The 17,103-nt window shown below is 49.0% G+C and overlaps 1 protein-coding gene across 1 annotated transcript in view; it reads right to left on the bottom strand.

The window, feature by feature from the left end:
* gramd1bb (GRAM domain containing 1Bb) overlaps window positions 1–17,103 on the bottom strand; it is a 69,026-nt gene that overhangs the window by 8,352 nt on the left and 43,571 nt on the right. The window contains exons 5-14 of the mRNA XM_047035466.1: window positions 15,466–15,676; window positions 9,917–9,937; window positions 9,185–9,208; window positions 3,597–3,681; window positions 3,332–3,435; window positions 3,127–3,222; window positions 2,916–2,996; window positions 2,658–2,773; window positions 2,314–2,500; window positions 1,394–1,571 (exon numbers count right to left, since the gene is read on the bottom strand). Coding sequence (XP_046891422.1) covers window positions 1,394–1,571; window positions 2,314–2,500; window positions 2,658–2,773; window positions 2,916–2,996; window positions 3,127–3,222; window positions 3,332–3,435; window positions 3,597–3,681; window positions 9,185–9,208; window positions 9,917–9,937; window positions 15,466–15,676 — 1,103 coding nt within the window. The remainder of the gene's footprint in view (window positions 1–1,393; window positions 1,572–2,313; window positions 2,501–2,657; window positions 2,774–2,915; window positions 2,997–3,126; window positions 3,223–3,331; window positions 3,436–3,596; window positions 3,682–9,184; window positions 9,209–9,916; window positions 9,938–15,465; window positions 15,677–17,103) is intronic.

Here is a 17,103-nt window from a genome sequence, read left to right as displayed (position 1 = left end):
ACTTCACAGCAATTGCAAAGTGGTAGGTTGAGAGAGAAGCTCTGTAAGACTATACTTTTTCAAGAATAATAATCCTTTAGAACAGACAGCTGAATGTCACCACAACAGTTTATAGGAGGGGGGGGGCGATATGTGAACTACTTTGACTCCTACCTATTGGCTCTAAAGACACAGGTAGACATTGGCCTCAAACAAACTACACTTTATGTAGTATTGTATTACATTACATTATAGCTTTGTATCTTTAAGTATAGTATAGATTTGTAGTATTGAATAATTTTTATTTTAGTATTGTATTATTATTATTATTATTATGTATAATAGTATTGTATGCATAGTGTCTAAAGTGAATGAATGAAGATGAAAATAAAATATTATAGATTAACAATATTTGTGACTTGGGGTGCGTAATGGCAACTGTCCAACCTCCAGAAGTGGAATTCTCCTGTCACTGGTGTAAGGAGGTAGCCTGACGTTGTCATACTCATAATTCTAGAATTCAGAATATGAGTCTGAAAACTCTCCGTTGGGCTGTGACTACGGGGCGTGTTTCAACCGAACTCGTAAAACAAATGCCTCTTCGCTCAATTGGATAGACCTACAACCAATCAGAGCAACGTAATATGTTGTTTGTTGAAAACGAATTCATCCCAAGCGCTCTTTCGTGACGTTGTTGATTACGTTACTGTTCATCATCGTATAAAGCCCGCTCTGGCAATTTCATTGGTCCGTCCCGATTCTGGTTTTCTATAGTTGTCCCCAATACGAGACCCTCCAGACCCAACTTCCCGACCAAATTCTTTTGTGGCCGGGGAGAAGTTGGGCTGGCAGCCAGGCTAGTAAGGAGGAACTGACTGGGGGTTATTTTACCAATGACCATATTTCATTATAAATATGATAACAAACATTATACCAATACCATATTGAATTTTTGAAGAAACTCACAAAAGTTAAATTTTGTATACATTTACACCTGACGTTGCCTACTCATAGATTGTACCCTGAATGTCTCAGTTGTGTTTGGAAGTTGCGGCTACTCTGAAGGTTAGGGTTAGTTAAATCCTCTGCCTTCAAACTACATTTAATTCCAATAAGTAACCAGCATCATCTTGAATTGCTCACGTTCAAAACAAACCAAACGGAAGGAAAATCGATTTCAAATTAAGTGAGTTATGGCACATTTTGTAGAGAAGTCTGCATCTCTCAATCCACATTGTGCTTGTTTTCTAGCGGGTCTTGAACGCTCCAATATGGCGGGCACGCAGACCCACAGCCGCAACACAGCCGCAGCGGCTAATGAGGAGACTACATTTCTACATCTCAGACCAGAGCCACTGGAGGGGCTCTTGAGCAGGACTGCTCGCCGAAGCTCTGCAAGGTCCTGAGGCCTCACCTTCATCGTGGGTCTCCGAGGAGTCGCTCAGCTCAGTGGGGAGGTCCTCGTTGTCGTTGAAGTCAAGCGAGGGCGAGGGCACCAGGCCCCTGGGCTCAGCACCTTCATCCACTAGGGGGATGGCCAGCAGCTCGCCGCCAGCGAGGCAGTCGGTGTACTCCTCCGTAGTCAGGTCGAACTGGGGGCAACGAGAGGAAGAGGAGAGACGGGTCAGTCAGCCGAGTACACAAATGAACCATAAAGGCCCCCTTCAAAGCTAGGGTCAATCTAACCCTTACCCTAACCCTATCCCTTACTCTAACCCTTACTGCAACCCTGAATAACAGGAAGCAAAATTAGACAAGTTCTCAGTCACTCATAGTCAGTAGTTGGACATAACATGGAAGTATCTTGTTCCCTTTTTTGTCATCATGTTGAAGAGGCTATAAGGATGAGGATAAGGCTATAAGGATGAGGCTATAAGGATGAGGATATAAGGATGAGGATGAGGATATGAGGATGAGGCTATAAGGATGAGGATACACAAATGAGGCTATAAGGATGAGGCTATAAGGATGAGGATATACAAATGAGGCTATAAGGATGAGGCTATAAGGATGAGGATATAAGGATGAGGATATGAGGATGAGGCTATAAGGATGAGGATATACAAATGAGGCTATAAGGATGAGGATGTAAGAAGGAGGCTGTAAGGATGAGGATATAAGGATGATGATATAAGAATGAGGCTATAAGAATGAGGATATAAGGATGAGGATCTAAGAATGAGGCTGTAAAGATGAGGCTATAAGGATGAGGATATAAGAATGAGGCTATAAGGACGAGGCTGTAAGGATGAGGCTGTGAGGATGAGGCTATAAGGATGAGGCTGCGGATGACGTCGACATGCTTCCCCCTCCCCCGTCCGCAGGCTCTCTGACCTCTTGCGCGTCAGCGGGACTCACTGAGAGGGGCGTGTCTCCGCCGGGGGGCGTGGCCAGGGCGCTGGTGGAGAGGGACTTCTTGTGCGCGGGCAGCGGGCTGCCCTCGTGCCTTACCTCGGCACTGCTCTTGGACGAATTGTCGTTGACGACCTCGTTCTCCTCGTTGGGGATCTCCTCGCAGAACCTGGTGGGGGGAGAGGGGCTCTATTTGGTGTTGTGTGTTGATAAGTCGGTGCAGACGGCGCCGATTCCAGGTGTGTTTCTGTGTGTGCGTCTTGATGGTGTGTACGGTGGTGGTGGTGGGGGGTGGGGGGTGGGGGGCACACTGGCGAGGAGCCTACCCCATGGTGTTGAAGTCGTCGTCCGGGGGGACGTAGTCCTCGTCGTCACTCGTCAGGCCCAGCTCGTTGCCGTAGCACTGGTGCACAAAGTGCCACAGCTCTTTGGGGCACAAGGGCTGGAGAAGAGGCCAAAAACACCCAACTCTGGCTCAATACGCATCAATCAATATCTCTCTCTATATATATATATATCAATATCTTGCAGAGTTACCATAGGAATACACCTGTGAGGATCTCGCAGAATCCTGCTTGACTTACCTTGTCCAGGAGAGCATTCTGCCACAGTCTGAACATCATCATGTAAGTCCTGTCTCGTGCACCGAATGAGGTGAAAAAGTGCTAGAGAGGGAGAACGGGGAAAGGAAAAAAAGGCCCACTTAGACCACTGTGCTACGTTTCGCCGACCGCAAGCGATGGAGACGTTCACACGTGCTGTGTCGGCGTCTGGCCGGCATGTCGGAAGTCTCACCTTCTCTGAGTCTGTGCACACCTGGATGGCATTGGGGATGAGGCGCGCCGTCTTCTCTTTCGTCATCGAGCAGATGTCCTTCAGCCGCACGGTCAGCTACGGACGCGAGCACACACACACAATCCTCTTCATTAAAAAAAACAACACGACCGCACCACTAAAGACCGGAGACCACAACAGAAGGATCCAGACGCCTGAAGCTCACCAGCGTTTCCCAGCGGAAGATGTTGCTATAGAAACAGATCCAGTTTTCCGAGAGGTAGAGTCGTCCCTGAAGGAGGATGTCTCGCTGGAGGGCGCAGGAGTAGTCTGATGGGAGACACAGGTCAAAGGTCACAAAAGGTCACTGACTGACCTCACGCTACTGTGGAAGAACAGGGGGATTTTTCCCATGTTTCTTCCACGCCACACACACAGATTCACGTCAACCGAGCTTCCATCCAACAGCGCGTGCCCCTCAATCCCCTCACCGACGATGAGGCGCTCCGTGTCCGGCAGCTGTTTGAACAGCTTCCTGAAGTCCTCATTCCGCTGCTTGTACGTGGGGCTCAGCACCTACCGAGAGACAGAGCGGGCGTGGGAAGGGTGAGAGGGGGGAAATGCAGCGCGTGATTCCCGGAACACACACTGACGTACACGCACACCGCGATTGACGCCTATACACACACACGCGCAGGCCACACTTTCTCTCCCACTCACGCAACCTGCCACGCACACACAAACACACGTGCACACCCACGAACACACCCACTTCCCGATGAGACACAACCTTGTTAAAACCTCCCCACTGCTTTTGTTGGGTTAGTGGTAAAATGAGGTGTGGGGTCATATTTTAGGACTAAAGGGGGGATAGGGGGGGGATTTTGACAAGCAAGTACTGCTGATGGATGCCCAGTACCGCATGCCGAGGTGCAGATGTATGTACTGGCTTTGCCTGTGGCGTCCTGCATTCATCCTTAGTGAGAGGAGAGGCAAAAAAACAATGGCCCGAACCACCGGTACCTAAAACCCAATAAAAACATGCTTGACGAGCATTCCCTCGTGTCAGCCACATTCCCAAGTCAGCGATACATTGTTACGTGACGAGAAGGGGACGACGAAACACACAATGTGCCATTTGTTCAATGGACAAGGACACCCAAATCCAACTGGATTTTCTTTCCAACAAACCCTTCTCTATGTCGCCAAATAATCTTATCTTATGAAGGCCTTAAATGCCCCATTTGTTAGACTGCTTTGTTTGGGGGGGGGGGGGGGGGGGGTTCTTTTGTCGGTGTGGTCAAAATATTTTTGGGTCATAAAGTGAATGTTCTTTTCTTTTGTTTACACACGCAGTGACACACTCTGGAGATGTCGTCGTCCATTAGGGTCAGGCTTATCTTGGGTCGGAGCTTCAGACAACAGGCTTGTTTATGGTGTACCACAACCCTGAGCAAGCATCCACTAAGTGTGTGGGTGGGTGGGTGGGTGGGTAAGTGCTCCAAGTGTCTTAGCCAGATGCTATTCCTTGAAGAGAAACAGCTTCAGGAAATGTTGTCTGCCAATACTGTAACCAAAGACATCCTTTCGGAAAGAAAAAATTCAACAAAAAAAAGAACTTTGGGGAAAACAACAGATTGTTCCCATTAATGTCCACCACATAACGCCTGAAAACTTGGGCAACTCTGAAGTGGAAACACAGTTAAGGCTGTGACTCAGTTAAGACTTGGAGGGAAACCAATAGTTTAACAAAACAACACCGAGCTTTGAGATGAATATGAAATGAAGCCTGTTTGTGTAAACTAAAAATGACACAGTATATATTTGAATTCATTACCATGTCCATAATAATAATACAAATAATAAAAAATAATTAACAACGGTAACAACTGGCTTTTCACCCTGCTATTCAACATCTTGCCTGTGCTACTGTAGATGGTTCAACAGAATCACCACACCACATATACACACACGACACGCACAATGGACCATAGGACTATCCGAATAGCGAGTGACTCATTCTGTTTCTATCGTGTTCATGGTCATGCTAGAATACAAAAACTGCCACCCTCTACCAAACGACAGTTCCATCTCCCCCAGCTCCAACCCTTTCACCAGCTACCGCTCACAATCCCCCCCCCCCCCTTTCCAGCCCCTCTCCCCCAACACACCTGTGCGGCTCTCTACGGGCGGGGGTCACTTACGGCAGGCACCTCCTCCGAGTCCCAGTCGGGGTCCTGGAGGTCCGAGGTGGCCCAGCCCCACTCCCACCCCCACTCCCCCCGGGCGGGCCCCTGCAGCAGCCAGCCCGCCAGCGCCTCGTCTAGCTCCAGCATCTCCTCCCAATCCGAGGCCCGCTGCCGCTCCTCCTCTGGGTCAGCCTCCATGATCTCCTCTGGGGGCGGCGCGAGGCACGGATGCCCTAAAATCCCCCTGATGCCCTCCCAAAAATCAGTCTATCGCGCGGGTCTTGGGTTGAGTTTGTCCGGGGCGGCGGCATACACCGAGCTGTTGTCCGGTGCCTTGGAGACTGCACAGACTAGCCCCTAGTGTGGGTGCTGCTCCCTTTTTAGAGTGAGGAGAGAACGCTGGATCCAGCTGACTCTTGCCACATGATCCCAGCCTCTCTCTCTCTCACATGCGCACACACACACATACACAGGGAGAGCAGTTACGGTCGTTGCCCTCTAGTAACCTCTGGCCCACAAGTCTTTTATTATTATTGCTCCTGTTTGTTTCTGGCAAGGGTGGTTGCGTGTATGTGCGTGCTGGCTGGCTGGCTGGGGATATCCAGATCTCAACGTCTCGCAATGTCTCAGACAGACGAGCTGTGAACAAGGCAAAAGTAAACCATCCTACTATCTTACAGAGGAGGGAGTGATAGATAGATAAACATTTGGTTAAGGGGAGAGAGGGAACAAGAAAGATAAAGAGAGACAGACTTGAGAAAGATGAAAAGGACTCTGAGTAACTATGACGGAAAGGCCGAGAGACAAAGAGGGGGAGCGTGAGAAAGACAGAAACAGAGACAGAAAGGAAAGAAGAGAGACAGAGAGAAGGTAAAAGTTGGTGTTGTTCCCGCCCTATTCACTGACAATGCGACGGAGTTCCAGGGAACAGATGTGGACACACAACCTCCAGTTACCTTGGTCGGTAAAAAAAACCCAAGCCTATCAATCTTCAGACAAGTGACGTGGGGGTCGCATGCCTGGATTTAAGACTGAAGGCTAAATATGGAGAGGTATAGCAACGGTGCCAGAATGTAAACAAGTTTGGAAGCGACGCAACAAAACAACTTAGCGCTCATCTGTCCATCCCTCCCTCTACGCTGTTTCAAGTGTCGTCCAACAAGATTCGCGACGCCCTCCTGAAATGGGATCCGTTGCTGTGGCGTGGAGCGGTCGACGCTGTCCACAACGAAGAGTTTGCTACGATAACCACAAACCTACAGTGAGGGACAGGGGCAAAAACAACGCCACCAGCTCAGTCTCACATTGGCGTTTCATCCAGCCTGTGTGCCGTGGTCACATCTGTGTGTGCTGGAAGTTAGCCACAAATTCCACCCCTTTCCTGAACAGTACTTTTTCCACCACCACTGCCCCCCCCCCTGCCTTTGACCGCCAGCTAAATCATATGCAGCAGGGAGCTGCAGGAAACTGAACGTGACAGGGGAAATGGTCCTGAGCTGTCTTTGTTCACGGTACAATTGCGAAATCCTTTCGCAGGCTCCCCATGAAAGAGCTGCAGTTGAAAATGCCTTCACGCCCACGGATGAAATTTCAGAGTTAGACTCCTCAAGAGCTCAAAATAACCGCCCATTCCGAAAACAACCGACAACAAAGACCCAGTACTGTCCCCTTTGCATACAATTTTTTTTGATTATTTGAAGCTACCAAGTATCTCCAACCTGTACCTCGCTCCCGGAGACAGTGTGTCAAAAACACAGCCAGTCTCAGGTGATGGAGACAGGATATAGATTGTTGCTATGGCGCTGTGTTAACCATTAACTTCCTGGGTAAACAGAGAGAGACGGCGGAGACCGGCACCAGAGTCACAAAGGGTGGGGCTCCATTCCATCTCTCTCTCTCGAGGAGGAGGAGGAGGGGGGGGGGGGGGGGGTTACTGTCCGTCTCCACGCCAACAATGAGCCCACTCTTTCACCCATGGCCCTGCCCTGGGCTGTTGTAAAAGCCTACAGGGGACTGTCAATGAAGGTGTGTGTGCGCGCGTGTTTGTGAGTGATACCTCCCATATTCTACCTTCCCCTGCCAATGGCCTGTCATTCCTTGGAGGGGCATGAGTGTAGAGTATCAGTTCCTTGGGTTAATAGAAACAGATGTACTATAGCAGTAAGAACATCAGTCAGCACCTTCAAGACCAAAACGGCCAAAAAAGTGGCCTTCATTGCAGGGTTCACCTCGATTGCACTGCCTGCTTACTGTTGGGACTGTATATATTGGCCTTATGTTCTAAAATGTAACCCGTAGCCAGAGAAAACTGGAGAAAAAAAAATCCTGCTATTTCTCACCAAATAGGACTGAGGCATAGCATGTGATAGTAGATAGCCTCTACACTGGCCCTCTTTGTGTGAACATTGACGGACTTCAGGGTAAACATCACAACCAAGTGCTTGCACTAGCCCCATCCTCCTCCTCCCCCCTCTACCTCTCCCTGCGTCACTCAGGGTCAATGAACCCCAGAATGTTTTGGATGAAAAAAAGCATCTCAAAGGCGAACGGGATGACAACCTTCAAACCTTTACACACTCCAGAGGAAAACAAAAAAAAAACATGACGTCCGAACCTAGCTTACGTCGCAATAGCTTGACGAGGAATGATTAATAAGCCCCATCGTCAAAGCTTTAGTTACAAAGAAAGCATACAGGAAGTGCTTGACGTGCACTTCTTTGTTTGTGACTCATCCGTTTCTATGAGTCCAGTCGCTTGGATGTGGGTTGCTATCTCTCTCACACAAACACACACACACATACACACGCACACACACACACACACACACACCCACACACACATGCACACGCACACACACACTGTCTGTCTCTCTGGCTCAGAGCTCACATTAGGACGGTTGGGATGTAATCACTGTGGACTCAGTGCCATGGGAGGTCATCACAGCCATGTAGAGACGACACATGCGCAGTTATGAACGCACACACACATAAATACGCACACACGGACTTGTGGCCACATACAAACAAACAGGCACACACATACACTAACAGAATATGTCAAATCATTAATTCTACATTGGTGTCAAGATGAACAATTAGACTACTCTAAATTAATGTTTATAAGAATAGCACCAAATGTACATGGTATTTTATTGACTAATTCAATAATGGGTCATTAGAGAGAGGAAATTGAGTTAGTTCCCCGTAAGAATATCAGAAAGCATTTACATCTATGGACCATGCCTCTGTTCGACAAGATGGAGGTGCATCATGGAGGTACACCCAAACTCAACACCGGAACCAAAACAATTCGGACCATGATAGGTACTTGAACACTGAGCTGGAGAGGGGGAACATGCTAATGCTAGTAGCATCGTGCTCCACCTCCGTCAGACGAGGCTGGTCCACACAGATGGCGTCTCGTAGGTTTTAGTTTTAGGATGCGTGGAGCGCAGATTTGTTACCACCTGTTGTGTGCCAGAGTCACGGGAAGAAGCGTCGCTGACTTCCTCAGACACTAGAAACACCACTTTGACCTGTAACGTCAAATGTTCCCATGTTGATGTCACGTCCTGTTTGACGAGACAACACCCGTTCAGAGTGGGCGCTGCTTGGGTAAACTAACATGGTCGTTGCCTTTTCATCCAAGACTCGGCTTGACCTCGGTGAGGCAACGGGCGGTCTTGAGATACACCACATTGGGAAGTCTGTCAGTTTAGCATGGAATTTACTCTTAATTCTAACTTGATATGGTGTTGTTTTCCGCTCAGGTGGCAACCAAACTGTCTCCGAAATGGGATGAGAGGCACAGGACGTCAGACCCAAGAAAATGGAGGAAGTCCAGTTAGTGAGATAAAGAGCAAGTTGCACAAGAATACTATTCATGCTTACTCTCAGGATGTGCTGTCTTTCATGCTGGGAAGAGAGGGGGAGGAAACAGCACAGAGACACAGAGAACACACAAAGAAAAAGGATAAAACAACCGCACAAGGGAGAAAAAAAAAGAGTCCAACATTGTCACTGTTAGAAGAAACTGCCGGAACTACGTTCGGCAACCCCAACTCCCCTTGGGGTCACCACGGAAGACACCGGAAAACTCTCTTGTCATAACCTCAGGAACATTTAAATGCTAAGTCGCCGTCAGAGGCTTTACTTTGGATATACACAAGATTCATAGATTGAGCACATCTAGGGTGCAGCATGAGAATGGCAGCTAAACGGTGTGGGGTACCCTCTTGTGGCAAAACATACAACTGTGGGGACTGTTTGGAGAGTTGGATCTAAACAAATCCTATTCAAATGGACACGGTGACTTCCAAATTGTTATCCACATTCAGTGGCTCCCATATCCCAAATGGATCCTGAAGTCCCACCTGCTTGAAGGTTCAGTCTCTGAGGTTACCTGAGGTTCATGGGAGATGACGTCACTGGGGTCCTTGTCCAATCACGGGACAGAGGCCAGGGATCCTTCACCTCATTACCAACATTCCCATTCCGCTCTCTGAGCGTGCATCTCATACTTACACACACACACAATAGCTGACCAGCCGCTCAGCACACGCACCCACACGCATACACACACAATCTGACAAAAGTAGAGTAAAGGAGAGGGGTGGGACTTACGTTGTACCAGCTCTGGCTCTTCTGTGGAAGCAGTCACAGGAAGGAGAGAGAGAGAGACAAGAGTAAGTCAATCTGACAAAGACACAGCAACAGTTGGCTTGGGGGGTTCTGTACTGTAAACAAACACAGTGGGTATTTATAGCAAGTGGGATGAAGGTCATCTTTCAGCTACGTTTACGAAGGAACACGGAGACCACTAGCGAGTGACACAAAGGTATTTCAGTAGGACCGTTTCTTTGGAATCTCCTTTTTATTTTACTCCAGTCATTTCTTTTGGTCTTTCTACCTGGCAAATGTAAAAGGAATGGTCATACCACATGGTTCTGAGTGGATGGGTTGAGGGAAAAGGAAGGAGTTCAGAGTGTGTCGAACCAGATTCAGTGGAACATAATTTAGCCCTTAGGGAGTTTCCTGCTCAGGATGGGTGAGATGCTGATCGAGAGCGAGCCTGCTGTGTCTGTATGCGTACAGCAGAGGGCAGCACGGATGTAGTGTATCTCTTCGAGACCACAACCGAAGCTGCGCAGTCGACAGAGAGGAACTCACCTGTCGTGTTCTAACTGTCATGGAGAATGTTTAGAATGGCATGAGCACATGGGGGACTGGTGAAGGGAGACATGCTGGGGACCATCCAGGGCATGGGGCAAAAGGAGGATATTGACAAAAACAAACCAACAAGCATGATTGACAGTCCTTGAAGCTACTCTTCCTTAAGCACCTTAAAAAAAAGAGTTCAAATATATTTATATGTATATATACATGAAAGAAATATGGTTTCTCTTTAAAAGGCTACAAAAAGGGCGATACCCTAAACGGCTGCTACGTTCGATTGAGAGTTGAATATCGCATGGCCCGAGCGTTTAGTGTTCCCTGTCTGAGGTAGAGAGAGGCGCTGGGGCCGGATCTGACGGCGGCGGCTTTACTGCGGGATAATCTGATCTGAAGGTGACAGAGACGCGAGAGGAGACTTAGGTGCGCTAAGTGTCCGCGGGTGCGCTCGTGTGTTTACCGGTGTGCACGTTGGCCTGTGTGTGTTTTGCTGTATTCCATGTGCTTGGAATGCGGGACTGAGAGTTTGTGCGTGCGGGTCTCGAAGGGGGACAAGGCAGTGTGTGGACACACGACCCCCCCCCCCCCCCCCCCCCCCCCCCCCCCCCGATGACGTGACCGGGTAACACAGGACCCGTGTGTACTGCAGCAGTGTGTGTGTGTTTATCTCCTGCCCCGGATTCCTCCACAGATCAGAGAGCCTTGCCCTGGAATACAGACTGTTTTACGCAACACGCTACTGCTGGGCAGCCAGACCCAGCACGTCAGCCGACCAGCCCTCTCCTCGACACGACACAACCAGACACAGCAGCTACGACGTTAGCCAAACAGGCTGCCTTCTCGCTAACGGGGTCTGAGTAGTAGTGACCTACAAAATGGATACACAAGCCCGGGAAGGTCAACCTGTGCTGCTCCTGTGTGTATGTCCAACAAAACACCACGGATAATGCAAAAAGCCACCAGGCTGGCCAACAACAAGAGATTAAAAACAAGCTGGTTTGGATTTCTCGAACGTCCGGGTTCACTGCTTAATCTACAGTAAATGAGCATTTTCTCCTCACAAGGGACGAACCGTGAAGCCCGCAGGTGAAGGGTACTCGGAGAACACTGAGGAATGATCTGCTGGGTACACAGTGCAACACCTCAGGAGGGCACTGGTCCGAGAACGACACACCTGGACGCATCTCAACGTCTCTACCCTAAGCTTGAACACCTGAAAGACAAGATAGGGCCTTCAGCAATATTCTGTAGTGAGGAACCACTGGCAATTTTCTTTGGCCTGTGGGATTTTGATATCAGTGCCGAGGAAGGAAAAGAGAGCTGTTTCAAGAGGCGAGGGAAGGAGTCAAGGAGAGGAGACTATCTTAGACTATTGAGATGCCACAGCAACAGAGGAGAGGGTGGAAGGGGAGGGGAGGGAGGGGGGGGGTCAAACTGGACTAGGGGGTCAAAGTACAAAAAAGCAATGCTTACTTTAATCAGGTTTAGTCTGTCATACTGGAAGGAAAACGAAAAAGTTAACAAAGGAGTGAGCAAAACAACCAAACGATAAAGCTAGACAGAAAAGACCAACATGAACTCATGTCTAGCCAACAAAGCACTACGTTTCCAACTCCTAATCTCAATCCAAACGGGCGCAGTGCCAATGCCAGAGCACGTTCCGGCTACCCCGCACTCCCTTGCTGTGAAGTTTGTCAAGTCGCGCGACTCTCCTCGCATCCCCCGTCATGCGACTGGTCCTAATTGGTCGACGCTTCTGAAGCCCCCTCAGTGATTGGGTACGTGTACAGTACGACGGCGGCCCCTCTCTCTGTGCCTCCTCAGCAGTTACAGTCTATAAACCGACGACGATGGGCGCGGGGCCATCGCCACTGAAGCGGCCAATCGGCCTGTTGTCTGCTCACCAGTGAGGCCCCCCCCCCCCCCCCCCGCCGGCGAGGACGCCCCTCTGTCGGCCCCGCCTGATATTTGGATTGCGTTAGAGTAGGGGTGACAGAGCTCACGTTGTCCGGACGACCGCACACGGCCGCTGGTGTTGGGGACTTGTTGGCAGGGGCTGTGCAGGGAGGGGGCGTGTGAGGGTGGAGGGAAGGGGGGTGGGGTGGGGGTTGGCAGTCCTGAGGGGTGATGTCATCTATCTATTTGGTTTCTGTGTGTTGGTGTGTGTGTGTGTGTGTGGCTGTGGGGAAGTGAACCCATGGCTATTGGCTGCCATTAACACTGCCAGTCTGGGTCTGTGCCAGTCTACCTGCTTGACTGTCAGCTTTTCTGTCTGTCTGTCTGTCTGTCTGTCTGTCTGTCTGTCGGTCTGCCTGTCTTACTGCTTTTCAGCGTACCTGCCTGTACAAAATCAAACCGGAATACAGAGAAATAGAGGAGCATCAGCAGATCAACAGGATTGTGGATCGACGCTGAAATGCCAGAGCGTGACAGGCAGGCACGACAATAAGAAGCGAGATATTTTGGTCTGCTGGTGCCTGGCAGGAGGGGGCATCTCCTGTAGAGAGGGAGGCCGGGCCTTAATCAAATATTCATGATGTGCCAGGAGTCATAAGGATGGATGCAGAGAGGGTTTAAAAGCCCCCCCCACCCCTCTCCAGCTACTTACTCAGTATCACAGATGACTATTTATAAAGGGGGTGGGGGGGTTGGGGCTCTCAAACACAACGATGGGGTCATGTGCAAGTCTTAATGGATTTTGGGATGGGGGGCAGGCTGTAGGGAGGGGAGGGCAGACAGGCCAAAGCGCATGAAACGAGAGAGAGAGAGAAAGAGAGAGGAAAAAAGAAACAGAAAGAGAGAGAAAGAGACATGTTTGGAGGCTAGCACTGAGGGAAGAAGGGAGGAGGAGAATAGGGTGTGTTCAAAAGCGGGCAGGGCGACAAAGGAGTGGGCTTGGGCACAACAAAATGGATGCCATCTGCCAAGGTGGTGGTGGGGGTGGGGTGGGGGGAGAGGGGAGGGGGTTGCAGGGAGAGCGGGGGGGGGGGGGGCAGGTGGCGCACAGAATATCTCACAAGACAGGACACAAGGCGGGGAGCATAGGGGTGCAGAGAACAGAAAAGAGTAATGCTTACTTTGGAAAGTCGCTTGTGAGACTAGCATGCATCAGGAGAAGAAAAAGAAAATTCAGGAACGAAAAAAAACAAATGAATAAAGGAACTGCAAGAAAAAACGACAGCTGAAGGAACCCAAAGAAGAGTAGAACAGTCAGTTTCAGATCACAGACATTTTATATGACACTCTAGCAGCGAAAGTAAGAAAGAAAAGCAAGCGCCTCTTGTGTATGAAGAGAAGGATGGATAAAATAGAACAAAAATGGTCACAGAAGGGACTAACTGTCACCAACAGGGCTGGAGATCTACTAGAGCAACTAGTGAATGAGAAAATGGATGGGGGGAAATCATGGCTGTGAATTGAGATAACACAAACATTATTGGCCTACGGCAATCACCAATTACAAAAGCAGGCCACCGCATAAACTGCAAAAGTAGAAAACATCATTACATCCACAGACAAACATTTGCTTTGTCCCAACCCCTCATACAATGAAGGACTGACTTATCAAATTGTTCAAAAACGTCTATAATCTGTGAAAACGATCTTTCCTTTGAAAATCACACATCTAAGCGGTCCTCTTGAATTCTCACTTGCATTAAAGGTTGAATTTTTGGGAAGTAAAGGTGATGGTTACTGAAAAAGGTATTGAGTATCCTTGATTTAGAATTTTGCATATATATATATCAGGATATAGTGAAAAATTCAGATGAATATCAATTAAATGTTTTTCTCTGACCATTTTCAGCTTGAGTCAAGGCGAAGCTGGATCGAGCTAATGAACAAACAAGATGGCGCCACCGCCCTTCACCCAGCGCCCTCGAGACGGAGACGAGCCCCACTAGAACCTCTCGACCCGCTTCCGACCTCTCCGGGGTCAGAAGCACGCCTCACTGAGAGCCTGCGGCAACAGTGATGTCTGAGGAGCGGGGAGCTGCTCATTACAATAGCGCTCTACACGAGGCCTGGGAGGAGAAGATAGGGGGACGGGAGGTGGATGGATGTCTAGCCTGTCTAGAGTGGAGTCCTTTGGATCTGGGTGGTCTGGACATGAATAACTGGAGACAATTCTGTCGCAGAGCTGACCTGGATCCTGAAGGTTGTGATCCTATTGAGCAGCAACAATTCAGATAGTACGGCGGGCGGTATGGCTGTGTAGGACACGACTTCCTGGGTCTACAGTACATAACATGGCAGGGCTGATGCTGGGGTATGAGGGGGTAAACAACACTATGAAATGGCAACGAAAAAGCACAGAGCTCATACCAAACCATCAACATCAGCCTTTTTCACATTAAATGACTGGAGCTTTGGGCTCATCAGTCACTTTACAGTATAATCATTTGACAGTTTACGGTCTTACCCAATACATGTTAATAACAGCGTATTAGGGGCTTATATTATGAATAAGGCGGCCTTTCTAAATGAGTGCACATTGTCAAGAGTAAAACATCTAGTTGTTTCCGTGTCATATTCCACTGTAACTGTTCAGGTGTGTGTTCAAAGCAAGGTGTTATAGTCTGCAGTGAAGATAGTGTTCAAGGATGCAGTAGGCCCAGTTTTCAAGCTGACTATGTGACACTACAGAAACACTGTGCAACTAGCTATATTGCTCGTCACCAACTTTATGGATAAAGTATTTTTCTCCTGTTCGCGCCCTGCCTTTTTGACTTTTCCCATATCCATCAAACGAGACGCTTCCCATGATGCATGTTACCAGCTGGCGCTGTGGAAATCCTTACACTGATCCCAGGGAGGAGAAGCGTATTCCAGTGGAAGCTAGGCTCCTGTGTTGAGAATGTGGAAGGGGGGAGGGGGGGCCTGTGACGGAGCTGCGCGACGAGGCTCACCTCGGGAGTTGTAACCATTAACCCTATCCTGTGTTGAGAGTGTAAACAAGGGGGGGGGGGGGGCCTGTGACGGAGCTGCGCGACGAGGCTCACCTTGGAGTTCTTTCCTCCGCTGCGCGCAGACTGCACCGAGTAGGTGCGCTGGACCACCTGCTCGGGCGTGGAGGGGGACTTGTCAGAGGAGTGGTCCGAGCCCTTCTCCACCATGGTCTCACCCTCCAGGCTCTGGGGCGTGGGCGAGCGCGAGCGCTTACGCAGAATGGGCGAGCAGGCAGGCGTGCTCCTGTTCGAGTTACTGGCAGTGCTGGTGGGGGAGAGAGAGGGAGAGCATGAGAGAGAGAGAGAGACAGACAGACAGTATGAAAAACAAAGACATTCATATCACATCAATGTGATAAATGTACATTTGTTGATTTAATGGCCTACACAAATGTTTGCACGGCATGAATGTGTTCCTTTTCGCGTGTGCTGGTCAGCAAAAGATGCCATTAGCAGTTGGCAAGGGGAACAGCAACCTTTCCAGTGACCCATTCGGTAGCCTTGCTTGCTAACCGCATCCACATTACATCATTCATGTCAACGCCTTATCTAAGTTTGAGCCATGAAAAGGATTCTAATACGCTTCTGTCCTACAGGCTTGTCGACACCTGCACCAATGAACAGACTGCTCTCTCCCTTCCCCCAGCCTTCCCACAACTTCATCCCTAGGACTGCTAATCAGGTTACATCAGGCTTAATAGGCTTCAACAGCCACCCAGTCACACAGCCTAGCGGGAACTAGAGGCTAATTCTAGGGTCCAACAGCAACAACACTGCCAACAAGCTAGCTAGGTTCAGAGGCTAAAAGCATGGCGATGACATGTCAGAGCCCCCGCCGATATCACACATCCTACACAAACACAGACTAAGCCAACTGATCAACCCTCCTGGTGTATTTTGTAATCGTTCCCTACCCAAATGTATGAATTGAACAACATGACACACAAATCATAGTTTTCCGTGGTATGTAATGTACAAAAAGAAAATGTGTTATAAATGGCTCAAGGTGTAACATTGATAGCAAGATGTGTCAAAATGACTGATTATTGAATGATCAACATTAAAGAAGGAAACCATGGAAACGTCAGCTGGAGTCAAAAAGGAGGAACATCTACAGAGGTGATAGCAAGGCCATGTTCCATATTAATAGCTCTCTAGCTTTCTTTCTTTCTTTCTTTTCAAATCTTTATCTCCATCTGTTGCCAGACTGCAGTCAAATGCAGCTATTCTAACTATCCATAAAAACCTCAAATCCACTCACTAAATTTGTTTTAAAGAAGGCAATTAGTTGGAAGTATGTCTGGTTGGATACATTTTTCCTTATGTTCCTCACTCTTGTCCTCTCTCTGGGTCTCTTTGGTGTGTCGTTGCTGCTGCTGAAAGAATGGAAACATAGATAGAGAGGCGGTGCTTGGGAGAAGAGTGAGGCACAGCAACACAGAGTCTCTGGGGTTAGTCCAGGTCTAAGCCCCTATCCGGTATCCCGTGTGTTACAGCACCAGACACTCTCCTTTCTTACACTACCTGTACGTGCGCGCACACACACACACACACACACACACACACACACACACACACACACACACACACACACACACACACACACACAGGCACACACACACACCCTGGCTACTCACAATGACGAGTGGGCCTAACAAAAGACCTGCAAGGGATCTGTGTGTTCCCGCATGC

The sequence above is a fragment of the Hypomesus transpacificus genome, chromosome 15 (genome assembly GCF_021917145.1).
Source record: "Hypomesus transpacificus isolate Combined female chromosome 15, fHypTra1, whole genome shotgun sequence".
Taxonomy (NCBI): domain Eukaryota; kingdom Metazoa; phylum Chordata; class Actinopteri; order Osmeriformes; family Osmeridae; genus Hypomesus; species Hypomesus transpacificus.
This window is presented reverse-complemented; position numbering and strand designations above follow the sequence as displayed.